This window comes from Ictalurus furcatus, chromosome 14 (genome assembly GCF_023375685.1).
Source record: "Ictalurus furcatus strain D&B chromosome 14, Billie_1.0, whole genome shotgun sequence".
NCBI lineage: Eukaryota > Metazoa > Chordata > Actinopteri > Siluriformes > Ictaluridae > Ictalurus > Ictalurus furcatus.
Genome location: NC_071268.1, coordinates 25136888 through 25163197, shown reverse-complemented (window position 1 = coordinate 25163197; position 26310 = coordinate 25136888). Strand labels below are relative to the sequence as shown.

The 26310-nt window shown below is 41.6% G+C and overlaps 5 gene segments (V, D, J or C); 3 read left to right on the top strand and 2 right to left on the bottom strand.

Annotated features, from left to right (window-relative positions):
- Positions 1–521: 521 nt before the first annotated feature.
- LOC128617761 (Ig kappa-b4 chain C region-like) lies at positions 522–1843 on the top strand. The segment is given in 2 exon segments: positions 522–526; positions 1302–1843. Coding segments are annotated over 2 exon segments (351 nt in total).
- A 7617-nt stretch (positions 1844–9460) lies between these two features.
- LOC128618370 (probable non-functional immunoglobulin kappa variable 6D-41) lies at positions 9461–10070 on the bottom strand. The segment is given in 2 exon segments: positions 9461–9897; positions 10022–10070. Coding segments are annotated over 2 exon segments (423 nt in total).
- Positions 10071–10289: 219 nt separating this feature from the next.
- On the top strand, positions 10290–12949 carry LOC128618444 (Ig kappa chain C region, B allele-like). The segment is given in 3 exon segments: positions 10290–10438; positions 10946–10980; positions 11670–12949. Coding segments are annotated over 3 exon segments (435 nt in total).
- A 7690-nt stretch (positions 12950–20639) lies between these two features.
- LOC128617760 (probable non-functional immunoglobulin kappa variable 6D-41) lies at positions 20640–21193 on the bottom strand. The segment is given in 2 exon segments: positions 20640–21016; positions 21139–21193. Coding segments are annotated over 2 exon segments (426 nt in total).
- A 2150-nt stretch (positions 21194–23343) lies between these two features.
- Positions 23344–23897, top strand: LOC128618540 (Ig kappa-b4 chain C region-like). The segment is given in 1 exon segment: positions 23344–23897. A coding segment is annotated over 1 exon segment (240 nt).
- Positions 23898–26310: the final 2413 nt, after the last annotated feature.

Below are 26310 nucleotides of genomic sequence, written 5' to 3'. Positions count from 1 at the left end.
CATTATGGGTAAAACCTGTGCAATTGCAGATCTACATTTTGTGAATTTTCAGCTTTTAGTTTGTGTAATTTATTTGTGTGAATTACTCACTACCTGCATCTTCAGTTTAGACTGACAATCTTGATGTTTAAAAAGAGAAAAAACACTAAAACGTAATAAAAACAGTCAGAGAGTTAGTGTATTAATCAGCTGATGTGAACAGAAGTTGGTGTTTTGTAGCTGTTTTGTAATAAGAGGTTTAAATGGATGGAGAGAGCAGTGAGTTTAGAGCAGCAGGGTTTTTGTACGGCCACTAAACCTGTTTGTATCACTGTGGTACACTTTCGGTGGAGGAACCAAACTGTCTGTGGGCCGTAAGTAACCTGTTTATTAATGACTGAAATAGAGTGTGTTCAGATTAATGACGGAAATGGAGTGTGTTCAGATTAATGACGGAAATGGAGTGTGTTCAGATTAATGACGGAAATGGAGTGTGTTCAGATTAATGACTGAAATGCAGTGTGTTCAGATTATTGACTGAAATGGAGTATGTTCAGTTTAATGACTGAAATGGAGTGTGTTCAGATTATTGACTGAAATGGAGTGTGTTCAGATTAATGACTGAAATGCTGTCTGTTCAGATTATTGACTGAAATGGAGTGTGTTCAGATTAATGACTGAAATGCAGTGTGTTCAGATTAATGACTGAAATGCAGTGTGTTCAGATTAATGACTGAAATGGACTGTGTTCAGATTAATGACTAAATTAAATTGTGTTCATTTTGTTTCTCATTTTTCTTATTTTAGAAGTTTGAGAAAATGTATCTGACTTTAGTGCGAGTAGCTCATTTTAATTTAAATCTACAAACAAAATAGAATTTCTTGTCTGTGTATATTACTGACTTTTTTTGTTGAGTTACATTAACTATATTTAAGTATATTTAATATCTCAGAGACTGTGAGTCCATAAACAGAGTTAAATGTGGAAGCATAAACTGAATTTACTTAAATAATAAATAAGTTGTATTTTAAATACCGTTTAATCATATTATAAAATAATTGTAATATTTCCGATTATTGAATATACTGTACAGTTAGATTTGAACTTCCAGTGATCACAGTAAAATAAATCATTATAGATTTAAGATGTAAAAGTATTTGAATTGAATGTGAAACGTTTGTGATGCTCCACTGAACTCAGTTCTGCTCTGTAAGATATAAAGGGAAGTGAAACACACACAGCGAGATGAAACGAAGCCTGTGACTGACCAGCTGTCTATTCCTTTCTCAACTGTGTGTGTGTGTGTGTGTGTGTGTGTGTGTGTGTGTGTGTGTGTGTGTGTGTGTGTGTGTGTAGGCCTCACCCAGCCCAGTGTGACGGTGTTGCCCCCCTCCAGTGTGGAGCTGCAGCAGGAGAAGGTCACACTCGTGTGTGTGGCCTACAAGGGCTTCCCCTCGGACTGGAGGCTGAGCTGGAAGGTTGATGGGAGCAGCTGGAGCTCGGGGGAGAGCCGCAGCACCGCAGTTCTGCAGGCGGACGGCCTCTACAGCTGGAGCAGCACGCTGAGCCTCCATCCCGAGCAGTGGAGGAACAAGGTGGTGACCTGTGAGGCCTCCAAGGACAACCAACCACCTGTGGTGAGCACAGTGAACACAGAGCAGTGCTGAGAGCTGTGAGCTCACACACACGTTACTCAGCTCACCTTCTACTGCTTCACTGTGTGTTCCATGTGGCCTTTACTGCTCAAATGTCCCACTTTCATCATTTCATCTGAGTTATTGACATGTGAGCTCACACACTCCTCACTTTAACTCAGATCTTCTTCTCATCACCTAAATATGTGTTAAGTGTGTGTATCACTGCAATGTCCTGCTTTGAATTATTAATAAAGCCTTTTGAATCAGTAAACACTTTTGCTGCACATTATTGATTATGCACATCGTACACAAATCACCAATGCATCTCTCAGTATATGAAAAATACATAATAATAATAATAATAATAATAATAATAATAATAATAATAATAATAATAATAACACTTGGTTTTACACCATATAGTATATAAAATATAACTATATAACCTTTGGCTGTAGAATTTTCTAAGTGTCCTGTATATTGAATTGTCTTCAGCCTGAACTAATGGAGAGAAAGCATCTACACTGAGGATGTGGTTGAGTGAGATTAAAGTTGTAAAGCATTTTTGTGTAAAAGAGGTCGTGGGAAATTTCATGTGACGTTCACCCACCTGCTAGTTGGGGACTGGTGTGATGGTGTTGGAAATGCTGTTACACCTACTGTATTAATCACGTCTGTACCCCTGTATGTTACTCACACTGAAGTGAAATAAATATTCAGTTACAAAAAAATCACAATTATTCCTTATATAGTGAAATTCCCCATACCAAGAGACACGTTACATTTTAAACATCATATTGTACCTAGAATGTATTAGTTAGCCCACAGCTTCCAATCCCTGGTTACTGGGGTGGACAATGGGTAAACCAGGGTTAGGAACCTGTGAATCAGCCAATATCAGTATACCATGAACACTGATCAAGCACGTGGTACCTCAAACAGCAAGAAATTACACATAAGTGAGGAGGAACACTAATATCTTTGTTGTTAAAATAGCTTCATGTGATCCAGGGTAAATAAAACCAGTGAGCAGGTAACATTACCTGAGTCTCACAGCTGATCCTGACTCAGAGTTCATCCTCCAGTCTGAAATCTCCCTCTACTGAGCAAAATGCTAATGAAGGTATTGCTATATGTTCACAAGTTTAAAAGAAATAACAACAAACGGACAACAACAACAAAGGCAAGGTGATGAAACCCTGCCTGAGAGAGTCACAGCTGATCCCAGTGACTTCAGTAGAACTGACTCTCGTTCTGACTAAGCAAGAACAAGATTTTTACTTTGGGAACCCCAAAGTTCTGGAAACTAACAGATTACACACGCAGACACAGATGCGTGTAAATCAGTGGTTCCCAACCTTTTTTCCAGGAGACCCCTATTTTAACATTCATTATCCTTACCCAGATATATTGTGGCAAATGGCAGGATGAGTCTGGTTGTGGCATGGTGTGCAAGCTTAGACGCGAAGCCAGGTCCTTTCACGAGCCAGAACCGTTTGTACCCGTGTTCTTTAAAGAATCTCTTCAGAAGAGAATTTCTCTTAACATCCAAGAGCTCATCCCCCCCTTCTAAATATCCACATCTTCCTTCTTTGTGGTGAATGGATCCATTACCCATGCGCATTTAGTGACATGTTGATCAACATCCTAGAATCGTGACTTCATCTCCTCCTGTCGCAATTCCATGTGGCGTGTGAACTCTTTACTCAAGGATTCAGGTAAATTTCCCTCAGTTTGTTTGAGAAGTGATGGAAAGTGTTGTAGGTCCTGTTTTATCAGTTTAGTCTTTCTGAATTCCACTTCATACACAAATGCATCAATGATTTTCTGCATTCCAGGACGTTTGCATCTGCACTCTGCATGCGCCTTTTTTTTTTCATTGTCTAGGTTGAAAATATCAGACAGGTATGATGTTCTAATAAGAATTTCATTGGTCATTTCGTCAAGCAGTTTCTGGTTGTTCATAATAATAATAATAATAATAATAATAATAATAATAATAATAATAATAATTTTATTATATAATAATGATAATAATAATTTTATTTTTTAAATAATAAACTTTATTTTATAAAGCACCTTTAAAGCAGCTTCTCAAAGCGCTGTACATAAAATCACAGTCCACAGAAAAATAAAACAAATAAAAGTTAATAAGAACAAAAACAACAACATTAATAATAAAAATAATTATAAAACAATCTAAAAAGACATCAGCAGTCGAATGCAAGTTTTAAAAAGTGTCTCTTGAGAAGAGCTTTAAAAATGCCTAAAGTCCGGGCTTCCGTGAGTTCAAGAGGAAGAGAGTTCCAAAGTGAAGGAGCATAGACAGAAAAAGCCCTGTCACCCATAGATTTTAGGTGTGTTTGTGGAACAGTTAACAGATTACACTGTGAGGAGCGCAGTCTGCGATTTGGGGTGTAAGGGATTAATAAGCCGGATAAGTATTGCGGAGCCAATCCATGTAATGCCTTGTATGTCAACATCATGATCTTGAAATCGACACAGAACCTGACCAGGAGCCAGTGTAAGGACTTCAAAACAGGAGTAATATGGTCACATTTCCTGGTTCCCGTCAGGATCCGGGCGGCAGAGTTCTGAACATATTGCAGTTTGTTCATTGCGGTTTTAGAAACTCCTTCTAAAACGGCATTACAGTAATCCAGCCGTGTGACAACAAATGAATTAATCAACTTTTCAACGACAGATAAGTTTAGCATTGGGCGTGGTCTGGCTATATTTCTGAGGTGAAAAAAGGATGCCTTCACTGTGCACTGAACAAAAAAATCAAAAGTGAGGCTGCGGTCAAAAATTACACCAAGGTTCCTCATCTTACTTTGGGTCTCTAAAAGAGAGCCATCAACAAACAGAGACCGTGGAGCCGCTTTGCGAATTTGATGACAGGAACCTATAAGCATAACCTCAGTTTTCCCGCTGTTCAGGCACAGAATGTTATTGTTCATCCATGTTTTTATCTCAGAAATACAGTCAGAAAGATAACAAGCATCAATGTTTTCACCAGATTTAGAGTGAATGTAGATTTGGGTATCGTCGGCATAAAAGTGATAATGGAGGCCGAGCGATCGCAGCAGATGCCTAAGTGGAGATAGATAAATATTGAAGAGTAGAGGGCCTAGAACTGAACCTTGAGGAACACCAGTGAGCACCGAGCAAGTGTCAGACCTAAAGCCACACATAGAAATAAACTGGGAACGGTCAGTAAAATAGGATTTAAACCAGTTTAAAACTGTCCCGGACACACCAAAAACACTTTCAAGGCGGGTAAGTAAAAGACCATGATCCACAGTATCGAAGGCAGCTCTAAGGTCAAGATAAATAAGAAGTGAGGTAGCTCCAGAATCAGAGGCCATCAACAAGTCATTGGTGACTTTGACCAACGCCGTTTTAGTGCTGTGAAATTTCGAAAACCTGACTGAAGGGGCTCAAAGAGGTTATTGGTTGTAAGATAAGTACAGAGTTGAGAGGCAACAACACGCTCAAGTATTTTTGCCAAAAACGGAAGATTTGAGATGGGACGAAAATTGTTAAAATCATCCACAGAAACATTTTCTCTCTTTGGTACAGGTGTAACAGCAGCAGTCTTTAGTACTGCTGGAACGACCCCAGTCTCCAGTGATTCATTTATAATGCTGAGGATAGTAGGGCACCACACAGCGAAGCACAATTTGAATAAATTCGTAGGAATTGGATCCAGCAAGCAAGTGGTAGATTTCATGCTGGATACCTCCCTTGTGAGAGCCTCAGAATTAAGCAGTGAGAAATGAGTGAAAGAAGCACCAGTGAACCCAGATGGACGAAGGATTGAAGTGGCACAGTCAGGGTTAACAGGAATTTCTTTGCAAACATTAACAATCTTAGAATTAAAAAACTGTAGAAAAGAATCACAGAGCTGCTGAGAAACAGGCAAAGTGGTAATAGCATTAACTTGAAGCAATCTCTTTATGGTTTGGAACAAGTGTCAGAGATTATTTTGATTATTTACAATAGGCTGAGAGAAGTAAGAGGATCTTTCAGTCTCCAGTAATGCACGATAATCCCCCAGAAGATCCTTCCACGCTTGATAGTACACATTCAGTCCAGTAAGGCGCCATTTTCGCTCCATTTTCCGACATACAGCCTTTCTAGAGCGCAGATTGTCATTATACCAGGGAGCAGAGCGGATGAATGTGACCTTACGTGACCTTAGAGGAGCAAAAGTGTCAAGATTAGCAGCAAGAGTGGAATTTAGCTGCAGAACTTTCTCCTCCAGTGATGAGGGATGAAGATCACTTAGGATGGAAACCACAGAACTGGAGTCTTCCACTTCCGGAAGGTTACTGTTCGGATGGTAGGCTCACTTGAAGATACAGTTCGAGGTTAAAAAAGACAGCTGAATGATCCAATGACAGTCCAATGTCAATAGATGAAAACTGCGGTACAAATGAGCCATTAGCAATCACAAGATCCAGCGTATGACCCTTGTTATGAGTAGGGTCAGTTACAAACTGTGTGAAGTTAAAACAATCAATTAGCGACAGAAATTCCTTAGCCGCCACAGAGTCACTACAGTCCACATGAATGTTAAAATCTCCCACAATTACAATTCTGTCAAACTTCATACTCAACATCGATAGGAAGTCCGCAAACTCTGACATAAAAGCTGCATGTGTCTTAGTCTTAGGTGGTTTATAGACTGTAGCGATGATGGTGGATACAGGAGCGGAAATACTCAAGACCAGGCATTCAAATGATGAAAACTGGGGAACAGACACAGCGCTTGTGTTGAACTTCAGGTTGTAAACCACAATAATGCCTCTGTCTCTGCCAGATAGCCTCGGGAGATCTAATACTCCAAAGCCCGCTGGAGTGATCTGGTTAAACAGGAACCCATCATTTTCTTTATGCCATGTTTCAGTTAAAAACAAAAAGTCCAGCTTTTTATCTCTAAGAAAATCCGACAAAAGCAGCATTGAATAATGCAGCATAAGCTTGGGTCTGAAGCGGAGACGACAGTGGTTTAATCTCCACGCTGGGAACCGATATTAAATTGCTGTGATCAACACCAGTATGGAGCAGTTTGTTGGTCTTACGGCGACAGATAGGGACATTGATGTTAGGAGAGGATGAGACAGCAAGACTGCTCCTCAAGCCCCGATGGATATATCGCTTAGGACGTAGCAGACCAGCATCTCGACAGAGATTGTAAGAGTCTTTGGCTAGGCAATATCAGTTCTGTTTTAGATTCAATAGCTGGCGTGTAGTGTACCTTAGCGCCATGGTCGGTGAGTGCACACTCGCAAGGCCAGAGCTAGTGAAACTCCAGAGCACAAAGTCGTACAATCCTCACACACGATCCACACACGCAGCCGAGCCGAGGCATTGATTCGAAGTTACACGCTGCAGGTTATTCCAGGTGAAGCACAGAAATAAACAACTACAGTCCAAAATATATAAAATGGCACCACCATATCGCAATCATAACGGCACTAAAGACAATGTAACTTAAAAAACTCGCAGTTATTTATTTGTTCAGTCTCAGGAACTCATTTATTTTTTCTTTCAGTTCAATAAAACGAACCAACCCTTGGCCCCTTGATAGCCAGTGCACTTCGGTATGAAGGAGGAGTGTCAATGCGCCTCATCTTCACACAGCTTTAATAAAGTTGACTATTTTTACAACCATTTTGAGCGTTTCATTCAGCTCATCAGAAGGTGTTTTCTGGCCAGGGCTTGACGGTGTATCATACAGTGAAACACAAGACAGTCAGGAGCCTTTTCAGCATGCGACTAAATGATTATCGGGAATGTTTTTCTTGGTGAAGTACGTATCAATTGCATGGAAAATATCTTCTCCTCATGTCGTTGTTGATAAATTTGTAGACAAAAGAAATTCCTGCTTTATTTCTGGGTCTTCAATGTACTGCACATATGCAATGAGTACTGCTTCATCTGCCACAGTGGAAGTTTCATCAAGTTGGATAGAAAATTGGTGCATCTTTAACTTTTCCTCCAACCTGTTCTCCACATCAGCTGCCATTCTGTTGATTCTGTCTTTTACTGTATTATTGGACAGACGTACAGTTCAGAAGCCACCTGTGTCCCGTATATTATTTCTGCCATTTTTACACAAGCGGGTTTGATCAGAGTTTCTCCGATGGTGTGCAGATTTTTGGACAATTAGGACGCAACCGGTGCCTGTCTCTTTTGATTTCCAGCTTTAGTCAAAGCATCTCTGATCTTCTGGGACCAATATGATATAACAAGTTCTTATTTCCTAAGGTAAAATTTTCTGGATTGACCCACCATCTCTGGGTGTTTGGTGCTCTGATGCCTTGCTAGTCTCTCAGCACAGATTATACCCTCAATTCTCACTTTGCCCATTGCTTCAATGAAACCAAATTCGAGATAACTGTCCAAATAAATCCTTGTTCTGTTTTTAGCACATAGATTTTTCTCTTCTCCCTGGCACTTTGCTATATTCATTGTTTGAGCAGTCACCCTGTTGTTTTAGAAAGAGCAATGTTAAGATGTTAAGGAAATGGCTTCTCTTTTCATATATCTTACACACTATTATTAGAATATTCAAAATGGATTTATTTATTGTGCTGTTTTACATTTTATTTCTTCCTGTTGTAACTCTCCAACTAGAGTGAGCTTGGTGACCCCTCGTAAATCTTTATCGAGCCCTAGTGGGGGTCACGACCCCTGGGTTGGTAACCACTGGTGTGAAAGACCCAAAATTGTGTTGATTGAACAGGTGTGTGTGTGTGTGTGTGTGTGTGTGTGTGTGTGTGAGTGTGAGTGAGAGAGAGAGAGAGAGAGAGAGAAAAAGAAAGAGAGACTGGTTGGATCAGACCCAACAGCAGGAGTTGCAGTAACATCAGAGCAGGACAAATTGGAGGAAGACTCTGTTTAAATGAAGGGAGTAAATATGAGTAGAGTGATATCATACACACATACATATACACACAAACACACACATACAGACATACATACAAACAGTACATACACAAAATGGAAACAAATAAATAAATAAATAAACACATTTAAATATATATATAAAAAAAAAACACGTTTTTTTTGTTTTGTTTTTTACACCACTAGCAGACATGAGGAAAAAAAAAAAAAACTCGTATCAGTAAAGAGTGTGGCTGATATCTTTGTGAACAAAGTGGATTACTTTCTTGATGATGATTTTTTTTGTTTGTTTTCTTTTAAAATTAATTTTACGGATTTATAAGAAATAAGAACAGTAAGCACACATTGTCCAGTAAAATTACACAAAAGGACAAACAACAGAATTAGGGTTTTTGTGTGGTTTGAAATAAAGAACTGGGTAATGGCAGGAACAGCTTTTCAATTTAAAATATTTGCGATTCAGAAGAGGCAGGGCATGATTACGATTGACGTTTATCCGCCTTTTAATAAGTCATTATTAAATGACTTATTAAATGACTTAATAAACTTATAAACTTATTAAATGACTTCATTATTTATACTTATGCAGTGAGACTCAATGAGTGTCACAGTGAATGTTATAAGGCTCCTCTCTAATGGTTTCATAACAGTAAAAGCAAGTTAGTGAAGAGGAGTAAAATTTAATTTAGTCTTTATTCAATATCACAACCAGCCTTCACTGTAGATATTGATCTGTTATCTCCAATGCTGTTGTTCTTTCTGAAGATCTGACCTGTAGCACCATGACTGAGAAAACTGGGAAACTATTTATCTTACAGTAGTGGACGTGATGGACTGTGTGCCGTGTGGTGTGATGATTATTGAGAGATTTCTAATGTGAGTTGTGAGTTAGTGTGGTGTGGTTCCTCTCCTCCACAGAGTGTCATTGTGTCATATCACATCCTCCAACTCAGCACCTGCAGTCGCTCCCAGCTGCAGCAGTGCAGTCTCTCTACAATCTGACTGAGGGAGGTTTTTGTACGCCTCTATAACACTGTGTGAACCAGTAGCCAGAGATGAAATGGTGACTCTGACAGTAATAATCTCCTGCATCTTCAGTCTGGACTCCATTGATGGTCAGAGTGAAATCAGATCCAGATCCACTGCCACTGAAACGAGCTGGAGAACCCGAATGTTGCTGATTTGCAAACTTAATCAGGAGTTTAGGAGCTTCTCCGGGTTTCTGCTGATACCAGTATAACCGGTTGCCGTATGAGCTGTGAGAAGACACTCCCTGACTGATTCTACATTTGATGGTGACTGTTTCTCCTGGAAGAGCAGATTTCACTGCAGGAGTCTGAGTTACTGTGGCTTGACCTCTGCATTCTGAAAAAAAAATATATCTGATATTGCACTTATATTAAAAGTAAGTGAAATATTATAACAGGAACAATGAGTGTATTTGTATGAACAGATCATTGTAGAGATAAAATCTAAAGCAGTGTCTGACCTTGAGTCCAGAGGATCAGTGTCCAGATGAAGACGGGGATCAAAGTCATGGTAGCTGTGGGTGAAGTTGCTGTAGCAGCAGCTCTCAGTCATGAAGTGTTAAAGTCACAGCGCTATAAACACTCCCAGAGCACTGAAGCATGTGCTGCCAATGCAAAGTGGCCTCTAAGTATGGAGACGCCTTTACCACATTCCCCCAATCCTACTGTAAATCTCACACTACTACAGAGTTACTGTGTGAATTTAGCTTCTGGGGTCAGATGGAGATTTTCTGGAAAACACTTTTAGGTCTAAGATGCATAAATAAGTGAATTAGAGAGAGAAGCTTAAACTTTCACTGGATGGTGTTTGTACTGAATGTTAATGAGTTTCTCACTGTAGTGGATTTATGGTGGAAGAAGCAGCATCAATGTTGGCAGTGAGTAAATACACACTAATATGTTGACTGTAAATTAATGATTAGATTATTGTAGGACTTGAACATCATATCATAACTTTCTATCAGTCTACAGAAGGAGTGGAGAATTATTCTCACTTTAGCTCCACACATTCAGTCGTATATTGCAAATTTATCATTAGTACATCAGCATTTTTACTCAGTGATGCATTATAGGTAAAACCTGTGCAATTGCAGATCTCCATTTTGTGAATTTTCAGCTTTTAGTTTGTGTAATTTATTTGTGTGACTTACTCACTACTTGCATCCTCAGTTTAGACTGACAATCTTGATGTTCAAAAAGAGGAAAAAAACACTAAAACGTAATAAAAACAGTTGGAGAGTTAGTGTATTAATCAGCTGATGTGAACAGAAGTTGGTGTTTTGTAGCTGTTTTGTAATAAAAGGTTTAAATGGATGGAGAGAGCAGTGAGTTTAGAGCAGCAGGGTTTTTGTACGGCCACTAAACCTGTTTGTATCACTGTGGAGGACTTTCGGTGGAGGAACTAAACTCATTGTGAAAAGTAAGTGCCTTTTGCTTTCTAAAACCTCAAAGATTCTTTAGTTTATTTACACAATTCAATGAAATGTATAGATTTACTAAAAATAAATGATGTGACATTTATAAAAACACATACTGTAGATCTTTTCTATAAAATAGAGAAATGTGATGTGAAGAGGAGAGAGCTGCTTCTATAAACACTCTGCTTTCGTGTCATTTTGTAAAATTCACTTCATCTCTTTTTAAGATTCAGGTGAAATGTTAGCTTTTAGTTGATGTAATTGTTGCTTTGCGTTTCTCTAATTCATCATCACAATGGAAATTTGTGTAACAGTGAAGCATGAACAATAATCGTTTATTGCTAATTTCCCATTAATGATAAGTCATAAATAATTATTAAGATAATCTAAAAAATTGAACAAAGATAACTTTACTGGATAAAGATAACTTTACCCTGGTATGATGGTTATTTTTAGCACAGTGTTCTTTTGATCAGAAGATGGAGATTGTTTTGTTCGGCTGCAGTTTGGTTGGATGACGTTATCAGAATCGTGTTCTGTTGTGCGATGTGCAGATAAACTACTGCATCTGTTCTACAGCCATTAAACTGAATGACCAAATATCACCATGTTCATTATGATAGAGTTCACATTAACATTAATATCATTGTGTGTGTGTGTGTGTGTGTGTGTGTGTGTGTGTGTTCTGCAGCTGGTCCGGTGGTGAAGCCCTCCGTGTCTCTGCTCCCTCCGTCCTCTCTGCAGCTCTCTGAGGGATCGGCCTCGTTGCTCTGCCTGCTCTCGGCCTATTCTCCACAGGGGGCGCTGCTGAGCTGGACTGTAGACGGTGTCGAGGTGAACGAGGGGGTTCTGACCAGCACAGAAGAACAGAAGAACGGCATCTACAGCCGCAGCAGCACCCTGACCCTCAGCAAAGAACGCTGGGAAGAGGCCGAGGTGTTCGGCTGTACCGTGTCCCACCACGACACCACTCAGATCGCCTCGTTCCGAAAGAGCCGCTGTGAAGTCCACTAGAATTCAAGTGTACACTTTAAAACACGCTTAGCAGTCTGAGGTGGTGTCAGTGGTGTAGCTATGCTGAAATAAAGCTTCAATGTGGAAAGCATGTCTCCTTTTTCACTAGTGAAGTGTCTTGTGCTGTGCTTGAGTGAGTTTGGCTGAAGTACCATGAACATCTGCTGAAAGTGTTGATCTATTCTGGGACTCAGAGGTGTTCATGCAATAGAACTTTCATTTCTTATTTCTGTGATTGGTGAGAATTTGCATAAACCTTTAAAAAAAATTCTAACACAATCCAATAAAATACATTAAAGAACAAACTGAGTCAAGAGAAAACATAAAAAAAATATTTTCTCTGTGTTTTTAAAAGGAAATACCAACCTTGATCAGGATGAAACCTCTCTCAGATCCATACTCAAGTTATAAACACAGGTAGGCACAGGGCAAAACAAGGATTTAAACTATTATAACCTGGACAAGGAAAACAAGTTTTAAAAAAACATATAAAAGAAGAACGACCCAGAAAGTAAAGTGCTAAAAAAAACAAGGAAACACATATTAAGGCAGTAATAGAGTCCTATTCAAGACCGAAATCTTGTTCATTGTTCATATTCACACAGTCAGATCAGGCTCCTACAGGACTTGATCTTTCTCTCTGAGATGACGCACATGTTCTAGGAAATGTCCTGAATTTGAAAGTCCTGAAAGGAGTCTTCCACTGTAATGTATGAGCAGAGCAGGTAATTTACTACACACACCCTCATCGCTTCTTAACACTTGCTGTGTGTTGAGAACACAGGGCTGTCTGTCAGACAGATTTGTAGGCTGTTATTCACAGAAATGAATGAGGTTGCTACACCCAGTGCATGAAGACACGACTGTGAAATCTCCAGAAAACAGTGGAAATTACAGCTGTCTCTCAAATCTCCTGATGACCTTTACTGAAGTTCTCACTCTCCTCTGTTTATAACAGCTGGAGAAGAAAGAGCTCTAATTGATATTTAATCTTTATTTAGTCTTGCTCATGTAGTGATGGGTCTGTCAGCATCATCATCGCCCAGAGACAACAGACTGCTCTGAGTTAATCATGACTGAACTAGTAAGCAGATAGTTACAGGAATGTTGTTTATGACTTTCAGCTCATTCTGAATGAGTAAAAAAAAGCTACACTGTGTCGATACTTAAATGTATACAAGTGTGCAAAAATAAAAGGTGAATGATTTGAACTAAAATTCGAAGGCAGTATATGTATTTTTTCAGTGTGGTCTGAACATTGTCACTCAAATTAGTATTTACTGTTGGATTAGGGACAGACTAGTGTTCATACCTTTTCTAACCACATCATTAAATTAAAACTGATTGAAATTGAGTTATTTTTTCTCAAATAAAGCTCAGAATCTCAGTGTAGCCCAGTAGGAGAGGAAAGATAACATTTTCTCTTTCATTTCTGTTGGGTATGATGTTCTCAGTTTGTGGTGTTATGGAAAATGTTATTATATTTAGTATTTGTTTGTGCTTGGTTATGACAGGGCAGTACTTCATTTATATTTTCATTGTATTTCTGTTGTATGTGTAATTTCATTCAGGTCCAGGTCTTCATCAGGACTGGAAGAAGCTGGTCATGTGGAGGATAGAATGAGAGAGAACGGCGTGAAGAGAGAGAAAACAAGAGCGTTGTGGTTAACAGTGTGTTGAAAGTTGCGTCGTGTATAGATAGCGGTTGTTTGTTCAATGACTTGAGATTAACTGTACTTGACAAAAGTGGAGGACATTGGACTTTCCATCCAAAACATCTAACACTGAATCAGCCAGGAGGCTGGATACCTGTTAGCTCAGTATCCATTAGCATTTCTCACACGGAGTGACACAGACATTAACGGAGGCGAGCTCTCCCAGCAAACCAAAGTGAGTTTAAAAGCTGTCGCTAGGCCACAGAGACTCCAAGGATCTCACATACAGCGGTCGAGTTGCCATGAAGTTCAGACTTCCTCTGGCAATACTGGAAAAACCTCACACTGACAACAAAGACATTGTGCCACCGTGACCAGAGTGCAGCCAGTTACTCCTCACCCGTGAGTGAGTTTTACTTCATTTAGCTCTTAGACCGAATTTGTTTTTAGGCCACAATAAACATGAGTCGTGCATTGGGCCTGCAACTGCACTAAGGAGTAGAAGTTTATTATGGTGTTTGCGTAGGTGAGCCCACAGTACCTGTAAATAGTATGTTCTTAAGGTAAATATAATACATACATGTTAAGTGCATATAAATAAGATCTGGTTACAAACTATATATTTGTGTTCAGCTGTTTTAAGTAGAAATACAAGAGGTAGAAACTTGTGTAGACTGCAGTAGACTAATATCAAGATAATAAAGGACTGAACAAGATCTTGAATGATCTCTGTGGACAGAACTGACCAGATCCTCCTGATGTAAATGAGAAACCTGCATGTCCGAATCAGGTTAGGAATATAAGGAGAGAAGTTTAAACGGTTGTTCAGAACTAGCTCAAGGTTTCCTGTGTTGTCAGAAGGTGTGATCCAATAGTTCTTCTGGGAGATCAATAAATCTTGACATGGAGAAGGATCTCCAGGGAAATACAGCAGCTCAGTGTGTCTGAGACTTAGTTCCCTTTCAAAGCATTTAGCATAACAGTATGCAACATCTCGTTTCCTACTCATGGAGCAGGGTTACATGCGTAACCTCGACGTTCCCTTTCAAAGGGAACTTCAACGTTGCATTTAGCATAACAGTATGGGAACGCCCTTGCGCGCGTGACCGGTATCTGAAGCTTGTGTAAAATCATGCCTCTACTTATAGGACTGCCATGATCAGGTGATGTGGAAATTAAGCGCGTCGCATGATATATATATGGCACCTGTAAACCACGCTGCCAGCCTTATTATCTTCAGTGAGACTGCATGTCTGTGGTTCGTGTGACAAAGGAAAAAAAAAGAAACGCTTCATTTCTACTCTGTATTTCTCAATATCTAAACTTTTCTATCCCTTTTTTAGAAAAAGAAAAGAAAAGAAAAGAGAGTGAAATAATGAGCGAGAGGGATTTCAGGAAGTGTGTTACGCCTTGCTCCCATTTCATCATGGGAGGAGACGGACACGCTTTCTGTGTGAAGTGTTTGGGCGTAGAGCATGCTACAGCAGCCCTCAAGGGGTCTGACTGTCAGCACTGTGTGCATTTCCCGATTAGGCAGCTACGCCCTCGGCTTGCTCTCTTCTTGTCGGAAGGGAGTTGGGTTTCAGAGCCTCGCGGATCTGGGCCGGCTGCTGCCAAGGCAGCCAGCCAGCTAAGGTCGTGCGGTTCTTGTATGGATTTGGAAGAGGAGCCGGAGACGAGCGCTGCTCTATCTCTTGCTGTCTTCCGGGTCCAGCTCTCCGCCTAACTTTAGAGCTCGCGTCGCGACTCCTCATTCCCCTATGGAAAGCCAAAACACCCTTGCTGACTCCAAGGAGTCGGTAGAGGGTGCCATTGCACCAAAAACCGACAGCAGCTCTCAAGCATGTAAAGAGCTGCTTGAGGTGATCACTAGGGTGATTGAAAAGTTGAATATAGACTGGCCCGGGGAAGAGGAAGTGGCTCTTAGCAGGCTGGATGAGTGCTTCCTCTCCAGTGAAAATAAATATAAAGCTCCCTCACACCTCAGAAAACTCCCCTTTTTTCCGGAAGTGCATGATGAGATATCACGCTTCTGGAGAACACCATACACTAGCTGTGTTTATAACCCTGCAACGTCTGATTACTCAGCCGTCATGGGGAGTGAGCAGGATGGCTATTTAGCGATGCCAAAGGTGGAGGAGGCGCTTGCGAGCCACGTCTCTCCATCAACGGCAGGTAATTTAGGGAGGGCAGTGGCCCGAGGCAGTGGCAGAGCTGCGCCGCGCCACAGATTTATCTCTACGTGAGACCAAACAAACGGCCCGTCATATCGACCGTTCAACGGGTAGCCTGGTTGTGGTGGAGAGGCACCTATGGCTCAAACTCTCAGGGATGGGGGACAAAGATAATCCTTCCCCGTCGTGTCGAGTTCACACGGGCCTCCATGAGTGGAGCCCGGGCCAGCGCTGGTGCGAGGGAGACACAGAAGACGAGTGTGGTGGCCCGCCTCCCCCCGCAGAAAGCCAGGGGGACCGGGCGGTCACAGCCACAGCCTGCTAAGAGGCCTGATCTAAGAATGATCATAATGGCAAAGCAGGCAAGGAAGGAACGGTCCTGATTTGGGGTAACTGCCCTAGGTTGCTAGGGCAGTTACCCCTTAGGAAATCTGATGCTTTCCCTCCAATGAAATGTGGAAAAGCTAACATCACTGAAAGACCATTTGGTAGCGTGAAAACTACTGCCAAAAGTGTCCCCATGGGTTCTGTCTACCACAAAAAAGGGTTACCAGGTCCAGTTCAGGGCTCGACCCCCCCGGTTCAGAGGTGTGCTCACCACAGTTGTCAGCACAGAGCAGAGCCCTGTGTTAGCGCAGGAAGTAAGTTTCCTTTTGGACAAAGGGGCCATAGAACATGTACCCCGTTCAGTAAGGGAGGGAGGTTTTTACAGCCGTTATTTCCTGGTCCGCAAAAAAGATGGGAGTATACGGCCAATTTTATATCTGCGTCATCTGAACCGTACTCTTTGGACATACAGGTTCAAGATGCTGACGCTCAAACTTATCGTGCCACAGATTCAGTCCGAGGACTGGTTTGTGACGATAGATCTGAAAGATGCATATTTCCAGATAGGAATATCGCCCAGTCACAGGAAGTTCCTGAGGTTTGCGTTTGGAGAAAACACATACCAATTTCGGGTTCTTCCCTTCGGGCTAGCTTTATACCCTCGCACCTTCACAAAGTGCATGGATGCTGCTCTGGCTCCCTTGCGACTCCAGGGCATCCGCGTACTAAACTACCTGGAGGACTGGTTAATTCTAGCACGATCCAGGGAACAGGCAGTTCAAAATTGAGATGTTGTTCTCGCCCACATAAGGAGCTTGGGGCTCAGGTTGAACCTCAAGAAAAGTATGCTTTCTCCAGTGCAGAAAACAACTTTTCTAGGGGTTATATGGGATTCTACTACGATGAGGGCGTTTCTATCCCCAACACGCGTACAATCGATCCTATCAACTTTGAGCAAGATAAAGCTAGGTCTGGGCATCTCCTCCAGTCTTTACGAGAGGCTGTTGGGCCTTACGGCAGCAGCAGCCAACGTCATACCATTGGGCCTATTGCACATGAGACCGTTTCAGTGGTGGCTGAAAAGCCGGGGGTTTCATCCGAGGATGAAACCTCTGAGAGCAATCAGTGTCACGCGGTGATGCCTACTTGCTTGAGTATTTGGAGGCGCCCGCAGTTTCTAGCCTTGGGTCACACTCTAGGGGCGTCTCCTTACCGCAAGATGGTAATTACAGACGGGTCCCTCACGGGCTGGGGTGCATTCTTAAATGGCTGTCCAGCTCACGGTCTTTGGAGCGGCCCTCATCTGGAGTGGCATATAAATCGCCTAGAGATGCGGGCCGTATTCCTAGCACTGAAATTCTTTCTTCCTCAGTTGAGAGGCCACCATGTGCTAGTTGTGTCGGACAACACAGCGGTGGTCTCATATATCAACCACCAGGGAGGGTTACGTTCACTCCCCCTGTTCAGGCAGGTGCAACTAATCCTTCCTTGGGCAGAGGGAAAATTCTTGTCAGTGAGTGCAATGTACATTCCGGGTAGCCGGAATGTAGGGGCAGACATCCTGTCGAGGCAGGGGCTGAGGCCCGGGGGTTGGAGGCTCCATCCACAAGTGGTGGAGTCCATATGGCGGAGGTTCGGACAAGCGGAAGTGGATGTGTTCACCTCCGAGGAGACAACACACTGCCCGGTGTGGTTCGCCCTCACTCCTCCTGCACCATTGGGGTTGGACGCCATGGTGCACATGTGGCCAAGGTCACACCTATATGCTTTCCCCCCTATCTCTCTGATCCCACAAGTTCTAGCGAGAGTTCACCAAGACCGTCTACGTCTGCTGCTAGTAGCACCTTATTGGCCAGCTCAAATATGGTTCTCGGAGATAATTTCCCTGCTTGACGGCACTCCTTGGGAGATTCCCATCCGCAGGGATCTACTGTCTCAAGCCGGAGGGCTGATTTATCACCCTCGGCCAGAAATGGAAAGTGTGGGCATGGCCCCTGAGGGGCACCAGCTCATACATTCTGGTCTCACAACTGAGGTTGTAGAGACCATGTTAAACGCTAGAGCACCATCCACAAGGAAATTGTATGCGTTCAAGTGGCGGCTTTTTGTCTTGTGGTGTGAGGAACGTCAGCTAGACCCAGTGAACTGCGCAACAGCTACAGTCCTGGAGTTCTTACAAGAACGTTTCTCAGCAGGGTTGGCTACTTCTACAATCAGGGTTTACGTGGCCGCCATTTCGGCCAACCACGCCCCTGTTGAAGGAGCCTCTGTGGGGCAACAACCTCTAACTTCGAGGTTCATGCGTGGTGTCAGATGGCTGAGGCCCATCTGCAGGCTGCGAATAGCTTCCTGGGACCTTTCTGTGGTCTTGGAAGGTCTGTCAGGGGCCTCATTTGAGCCCTTAGAGTCAGCCTCTGAGAAGCTTCTGACTCTAAAGGTAGCTCTTCTACTGGCCCTGACATCTCTCAAGCGAGTGGGAGATCTACAAGCTCTTCTCTGTTGCCCGTTCCTGCATTGACTTTGCCCCTGGACTAGCCAAGGCCTTCCTGTATCCTAGACCGGATTATATTCCGGCCTAGGATAGCCTAGTGCCTACATCAGCTGCCCACCCTGTGGTGTTGCAGGCCTTCTGCCCTCCTCTGTTCCTCACACCGGAACAAGAGAGGATGCACCTGCTGTGTCCAGTAAGGGCTCTCTGTACTTACGTCCACCGCTCCGGCCAGTGGCGTAAGTCGGAGCAGCTGCTGGTCTGCTTTGGCGGCGATAGTAAAGGTGATGCTGTGTCAAAGCAGCGCATCTCTAATTGGATAGTGGAAGCAATCTCTATGGCTTACGAGGTGCACGGTCTCGCCACACCTCTGGGCATAAGAGCTCATTCCACTAGGGCGGTCGCCTCCTCGAAGGCTTTCTCCAAAGGGGTATCCTTACAGGATGTGTGTGCTGCTGCGGGATGGTCTACACCACACACTTTCATTTGTTATTACAGCCTGGATATTCATTTCACCCCGGGCTCGAGTGTCTTGCAGTGACCCTCGGGCTTGGGTCCTATTGAACAGGCCGTACCCTATGTATGACAGAGTGGGTATTTCCGTTCCCATACTGGTATGCTAAATGCAACGTCGAAGTTCCCTTTGAAAGGCAACATCGGGGTTACGCATGTAACCCTGTTCCCTGAGAAGGGAACGAGACATTGCATAGCTTTGTCATACCAGGGCAGGCCTGTGAATTGCGTCTTCCCTTCAGATAATAGAGGCTGGCAGAGTGGTTCACAGGTGCTATATATATATCATGCAACGCGCTTATTTGCCATGTCACCTGATCATGGCAGGCTTATAAGTAGAGGCATGATTTTACCCAAGCTTCAGATACCAGTCATGCATGCAAGGGCATTCCCATACTGTTATGCTAAATGCAACATCTCATTCCCTTCTCAGGGAACAGGGTTACATGCGTAATCCCGACGTTTCAGCTGATGAGCTGTCATTCATGACGAGATGTCTGCTAGACATGCTGAGATCTGTGCAGAAACCTAGGGTGTTGGAATTTATGGAGGAAGAAGAGAAAGAGTGGAGGGTTCAGGAAGTGGGGGAGAGGTACAGTACAAATAGAGGGTGATATGCAGGGCAGGGAGAGCAAGAGTGCAGGATGCAAAGTGAAAATCTGAAAAATACAGCAGGGTAACGCTGATACCTAGAGATGAGGAAGGATGGATGAGGACGAGGGCCAAAATGGTTAAAGTATTTTGTGTCAGAAGGCAATTGAAGAAGGTCATGTCATAGAGACAGAAACTAAGGCTGAGAATAGATTAATAACAGTGACTTATATCAGAGATAGTAATGGTGGCAGGATAAGTGATAGAGACTAAAAAAGAAATCCACCAAACAGTTTCAGTTATGATAACTAGAACCACAACCATCTAGAAAACCTGAAAAGTACATTCTTCATTTAAGTATTTTTTAGAACAATGCCTAGGAGACAATTAACCATATGTATTGCTTGTGCACCATTTCAATTTTGGGCTCAAAGGACACCAACTCTAAGCCGTGGTTCCTGCACGAGATACTGCCTCACCATGACTGAGCTGTGTCTGTGTTCTGGTAGCCAGATTTGGATGAGTTCATCACCATTATTCCATGGTGGTACTTGGGGCATTACTGGTTTTCTATCGGCAAGCGGCCAGAAAGAGAAATAATACAAGCAAATGAGGTAGAAGGTAAATTCATATGTATATTAATATAATCTATTGCTTGTGAAGACTGATACAGGCCTTCAGATCTAATCCTAAATCTTGAATCTATTTAACTGAAGGTATTTAACTGAAATATAACATACTAAATACTCAGTATTTACATCATGATTATTGAGAGATTTCCAATGTGAGTTGTGAGTTAGTGTGGTGTGGTTCCTCTCCTCCACAGAGTGTCATTGTGTCGTATCACATCCTCCAACTCAGCACCTGCAGTCGCTCCCAGCTGCAGCAGTGCAGTCTCTCTACAATCTGACTGAGGGAGGTTTTTGTACGACTCTATAACACTGTGTGAACTGGTAGGTGCTACTGATATAATGGAAACTCTGACAGTAATAATCTCCTGCATCTTCAGTCTGGACTCCACTGATGGTCAGAGTGAAATCAGATCCAGATCCACTGCCAGTGAAACGAGCTGGAATACCCGACTGTAGCTGATTCGCAAACTTAATCAGGAGTTTAGGAGCTTCTCCAGGTTTCTGCTGATACCAGTATAAATAATGGCCGTATGAACTGTGATGATACACTGCCGGACTGGTTCTACAGTTGATGGTGACTGTTTCTCCTGGAAGAGCAGATTTCACTGCAGGAGTCTGAGTTACTGTGACTTGACCTCTGCATTCTGAAAAAAAATTTTTTTTAATGTAACATAAATTTTAAGTTAGTGAAATATTATAATAGAAACAATGAGTGTATTTGTATGAACAGATCATTGTAGAGATAAAATATGAAGCAGTGTCTGACCTTGAGTCCAGAGGATCAGTGTCCAGATGAAGACGGGGATCAAAGTCATTGTAGCTGTGGGTGAAGTTGCTGTAGCAGCAGCTCTCAGTCATGAAGTGTTAAAGTCACAGCGCTATAAACACTCCCAGAGCACTGAAGCATGTGCTGCCAATGCAAAGTGTCCTCTAAGTATGGAGATGCCTTTACCACATTCCCCCAATCTTACTGTAAATCTCACACTACTACAGAGTTACTGTGTGAATTTAGCTTCTGGGGTCAGATGGAGATTTTCTGGAAAACACTTTTAGGTCTAAGATGCATAAATAAGTGAATTAGAGAGAGAAGCTTAAACTTTCACTGGATGGTGTTTGTACTGAATGTTAATGAGTTTCTCACTGTAGTGGATTTATGGTGGAAGAAGCAGCATCAGTGTTGGCAGTGAGTAAATACACACTAATATTTTGGACTGTAAATTAATGTTTAGATTATTGTAGGACTTAAACATCATATCATAACTTTCTATCAGTCTACAGAAGGAGTGGAGAATTATTCTCACTTTAGCTCCACACATTCAGTCGTATATTGCAAATTTATCATTAGTACATCAGCATTTTCACTCAGTGATGCATTATGGGTAAAACCTGTGCAATTGCTGATCTACATTTTGTGAATTTTCAGCTTTTAGTTTGTGTAATTTATTTGTGTGAATTACTCACTAGCTGCATCCTCAGTTTAGACTGACAATCTTGATGTTTAAAAAGAGAAAAAACACTAAAACTTAATAAAAACAGTCAGAGAGTTAGTGTATTAATCAGCTGATGTGAACAGAAGTTGGTGTTTTGTAGCTGTTTTGTAATAAGAGGTTTAAATGGATGGAGAGAGCAGTGAGTTTAGAGCAGCAGGGTTTTTGTACGGCCACTAAACCTGTTTGTATCACTGTGGTACACTTTCGGTGGAGGAACCAAACTGTCTGTGGGCCGTAAGTAACCTGTTTATTAATGACCGGAATAGAGTGTGTTCAGATTAATGACCGAAATAGAGTGTGTTCAGATTAATGACTGAAATGGAGTGTGTTCAGATTAATGACGGAAATGGAGTGTGTTCAGATTAATGACGGAAATGGAGTGTGTTCAGATTAATGACTGAAATGGAGTGTGTTCAGATTAATGACTGAAATGGAGTGTGTTCAGATTAATGACTAAAATGCAGTGTGTTCAGATTATTGACTGAAATGGAGTGTGTTCAGATTATTGACTGAAATGGAGTGTGTTCAGTTTAATGACTGAAATGGAGTGTGTTCAGATTATTGACTGAAATGGAGTGTGTTCAGATTATTGACTGAAATGGAGTGTGTTCAGTTTAATGACTGAAATGGAGTGTGTTCAGATTATTGACTGAAATGGAGTGTGTTCAGATTATTGACTGAAATGGAGTGTGTTCAGATTATTGACTGAAATGGAGTGTGTTCAGATTATTGACTGAAATGGAGTGTGTTCAGTTTAATGACTGAAATGGAGTGTGTTCAGATTATTGACTGAAATGGAGTGTGTTCAGATTATTGACTGAAATGGAGTGTGTTCAGATTAATGACTGAAATGCAGTGTGTTCAGATTAATGTCTGAAATGGAGTGTGTTCAGATTATTGACTAAATTAAATTGTGTTCATTTTGTTTCTCATTTCTCTTATTTTAGAAGTTTGAGAAAATGTATCTGACTTTAGTTCGAGTAGCTCATTTTAATTTAAATCTACAAACAAAATAGAATTTGTTGTTTGTGTATATTACTGACTTTTTTTGTTGAGTTACATTAACTATATTTAACTATATTCAATATCTCAGAGACTGTGAGTCCATAAACAGAGTTAAATGTGGAAGCATAAACTGAATTTACTTAAATAATAAATAAGCTGTATTTTAAATACCGTTTATTCATATTATAAAATAATTGTAATATTTCCGATTATTGAATATTCTGTACAGTTAGATTTGAACTTCCAGTGATCACAGTAAAATAAATCATTATAGATTTAAGATGTAAAAGTATTTGAATTGAATGTGAAACTTTTGTGATGCTCCACTGAACTCAGTTCTGCTCTGTAAGATATAAAGGGAAGTGAAACACACACAGCGAGATGAAACGAAGCCTGTGACTGACATTGCTTTCTCAACTGTGTGTGTGTGTGTGTATGTGTGTGTGTGTGTGTGTATGTGTGTGTGTGTGTGTGTGTGTGTGTGTAGGCCTCACCCAGCCCAGTGTGACAGTGTTGCCCCCCTCCAATGTGCAGCTGCAGCAGGAGAAGGTCACACTCATGTGTGTGGCCTACAAGGGCTTCCCCTCGGACTGGAGGCTGAGCTGGAAGGTTGATGGGAGCAGCTGGAGCTCGGGGGAGAGCCGCAGCACCGCAGTTCTGCAGGCGGACGGCCTCTACAGCTGGAGTAGCACACTGAGCCTCCATCCCGAGCAGTGGAGGAACAAGGTGGTGACCTGTGAGGCCTCCAAGGACAACCAACCACCTGTGGTGAGCACAGTGAACACAGAGCAGTGCTGAGAGCTGTGAGCTCACACACACGTTACTCAGCTCACCTTCTACTGCTTCACTGTGTGTTCCATGTGGCCTTTACTGCTCAAATGTCCCACTTTCATCATTTCATCTGAGTTATTGACATGTGAGCTCACACACTCCTCACTTTAACTCAGATCTTCTTCTCATCACCTAAATATGTGTTAAGTGTGTGTATCACTGCAATGTCCTGCTTTGAATTATTAATAAAAGCCTTTTGAATCAGTAAACACTTTTGCTGCACATTATTGATTATGCACATCGTACACAAATCACCAATGCATCTCTCAGTATATGAAAAAATACATAATAATAATAATAATAATAATAATAATAATAATAATAATAATAATAATAATAACAACACTTGGTTTTACACCATATACATACATATATATATATATATATATATATATATATATATACACACACACACACACACACACACACACACACATATATATATATATATATATATATATATATATATATATATATATATATATATATATATATATATATATATATAACCTTTGGCTGTATAATTTTCTAAGTGTCCTGTATTCTGAATTGTCTTCAGCCTGAACTAATCGAGAGAAAGCATCTACACTGAGGATGTGGTTGAGTGAGATTAAAGTTGTAAAGCATTTTTGTTTAAAAGAGCTTGTGGGAAATTTCATGTTACTTTCACCCAACTGCTAGTTGGGGACTGGTGTGATGGTGTTGGAAATGCTGTTACACCTACTGTATTAATCACGATTGTTCCCCTGTATGTTACTCACACTGAAGTGAAATAAATATTCAGTTACAAAAAATCATAAGTATTCCTTATATAGTGAATTTCCCCATACCAAGAGACACGTTACACTTTAAACATCAGTATGTACCTAGAATGTATTAGTTAGCCCACAGCTTCCAATCCCTGGTCCTAGAGTGTTCCCTGTCCTGCACATTTGAGTCTTTTGTCTGCAGTAACACAGTGAAGCGCTGAAATGTGCAGGACTGGGGTTACTGGGGTGGACAATGGGTAGACCAGGGTTAGGAACCTGTGAATCAGCCACTATCAGTACACCATGAACACTGATCAAGCACATGGTACCTCAAACAGCAAGAAATTACACAGAAGTGAGGAGGAACACTAATATCTTTGTTGTTGAAATAGGTTCATGTGATCCAGGGAAAACAAAACCAGGGAGCAGGTAACATTCCCTGAGTCTCACAGCTGATCCTTACTCAGATTTCATCCTCCAGTCTGAAATCTCCCTCTACTGAGAAAAATGCTAGTGTAGCTAATCCATCCGTCGATCCATTATCTATACCACTTATCACACAGGGTCAGAGGGAACCTGGAGACTATCCCAGGGAGCACAAGGCGGGGTACACCCAGGACAGCTTACCAATCCATTGCAGAACACATTCACACACCCATTCATACACTACAGACACTTTGGACATGCCAATCAACCTACCATGCATGTCTTTGGACTGGGGGAGGAAACCGGAGTACTCGGAGGAAACTCCACACACAGGGCAGCGGTGGGAATCAAACCCCCAACCCTGGTGGCGTGATCCAAACATGTTAACCACTGAACCACCGTGCACCCCATGCTATATGTTCAAACGATTAAAACAAATAACAAGGTGATAAACCCTGCCTGAGAGAGTCACAGCTGATCTTAGTGAGTTCACTTGATGTTTCTGACTACACAAGCAAGATGGTTGAATTTAATTAATAATAGATTCTGCACACGAGCGTTTGATGAGGAAGGTTTTGTTTTGGCCCCAAACGTTCTGGAAACCAACAGATCACACACACAAACACAGACCGGTGTAAAAGAATTGTGTCAATTGAATAGGTAGGTGTGTGCATGGCCGGCACTACCTATAGGCAGCGTAGGCAATTGCCTAGAGCCTCGGGATTGGAAGCGGTACACAAAATAAGCTGTACACGGTAAAAAAAACATTACAAAAGTTAATAATAATAATAATAATAATAATAATAATAATAAAAGTAGGCATCAACAGTCAAATGCAAGTTTTAAAAAGTGTGTCGTAAGTCGAGGTTTAAAAATGCCAAAGGTCTGAGCTTCACTAAGTTCCAGTGGAAGAGCGTTCCAAAGGGAAGCAGCATAAACAGAAAAAGCCCTGTCACCCACAGATTTTAAGCTCATTAGTGGAACAGTTAACAGATTACACTGTGAGGAGCGCAGTCAGTGTGTAAGGAATTTTAAAGTAGATATGTAATGAGGAGCCAAGCCATGTAATGCCTTGTATGTCAACATCATAATTTTAAAATCGACACGGAACCTGTCCAGGAGCCAGTGCAAGGACTCTGGAACAGGAGTAAAATGATCGCATTTCCTGGTCCCAGATCCTGGCAGCAGACTTTTGTACGTATTGCAGTTTATTGATTGTGGATTTAGACACTCCCTCTATATCACGGCGTTATAGTAATCTAGCCGAGTGACAACAAATGAGTTAATCAGCTTTTCAGCCACAGAGAAGTTTAGCATAGGCCGCAGTCGAGCTATATTTCTGAGGTGAAAAAAGGATGCTTTAACTGCTTTTTTGCTCTGAACAAAAGAATCAAATGTAACGCTTGTATCAAAAATTACTCCAAGGTTCCTCATTTT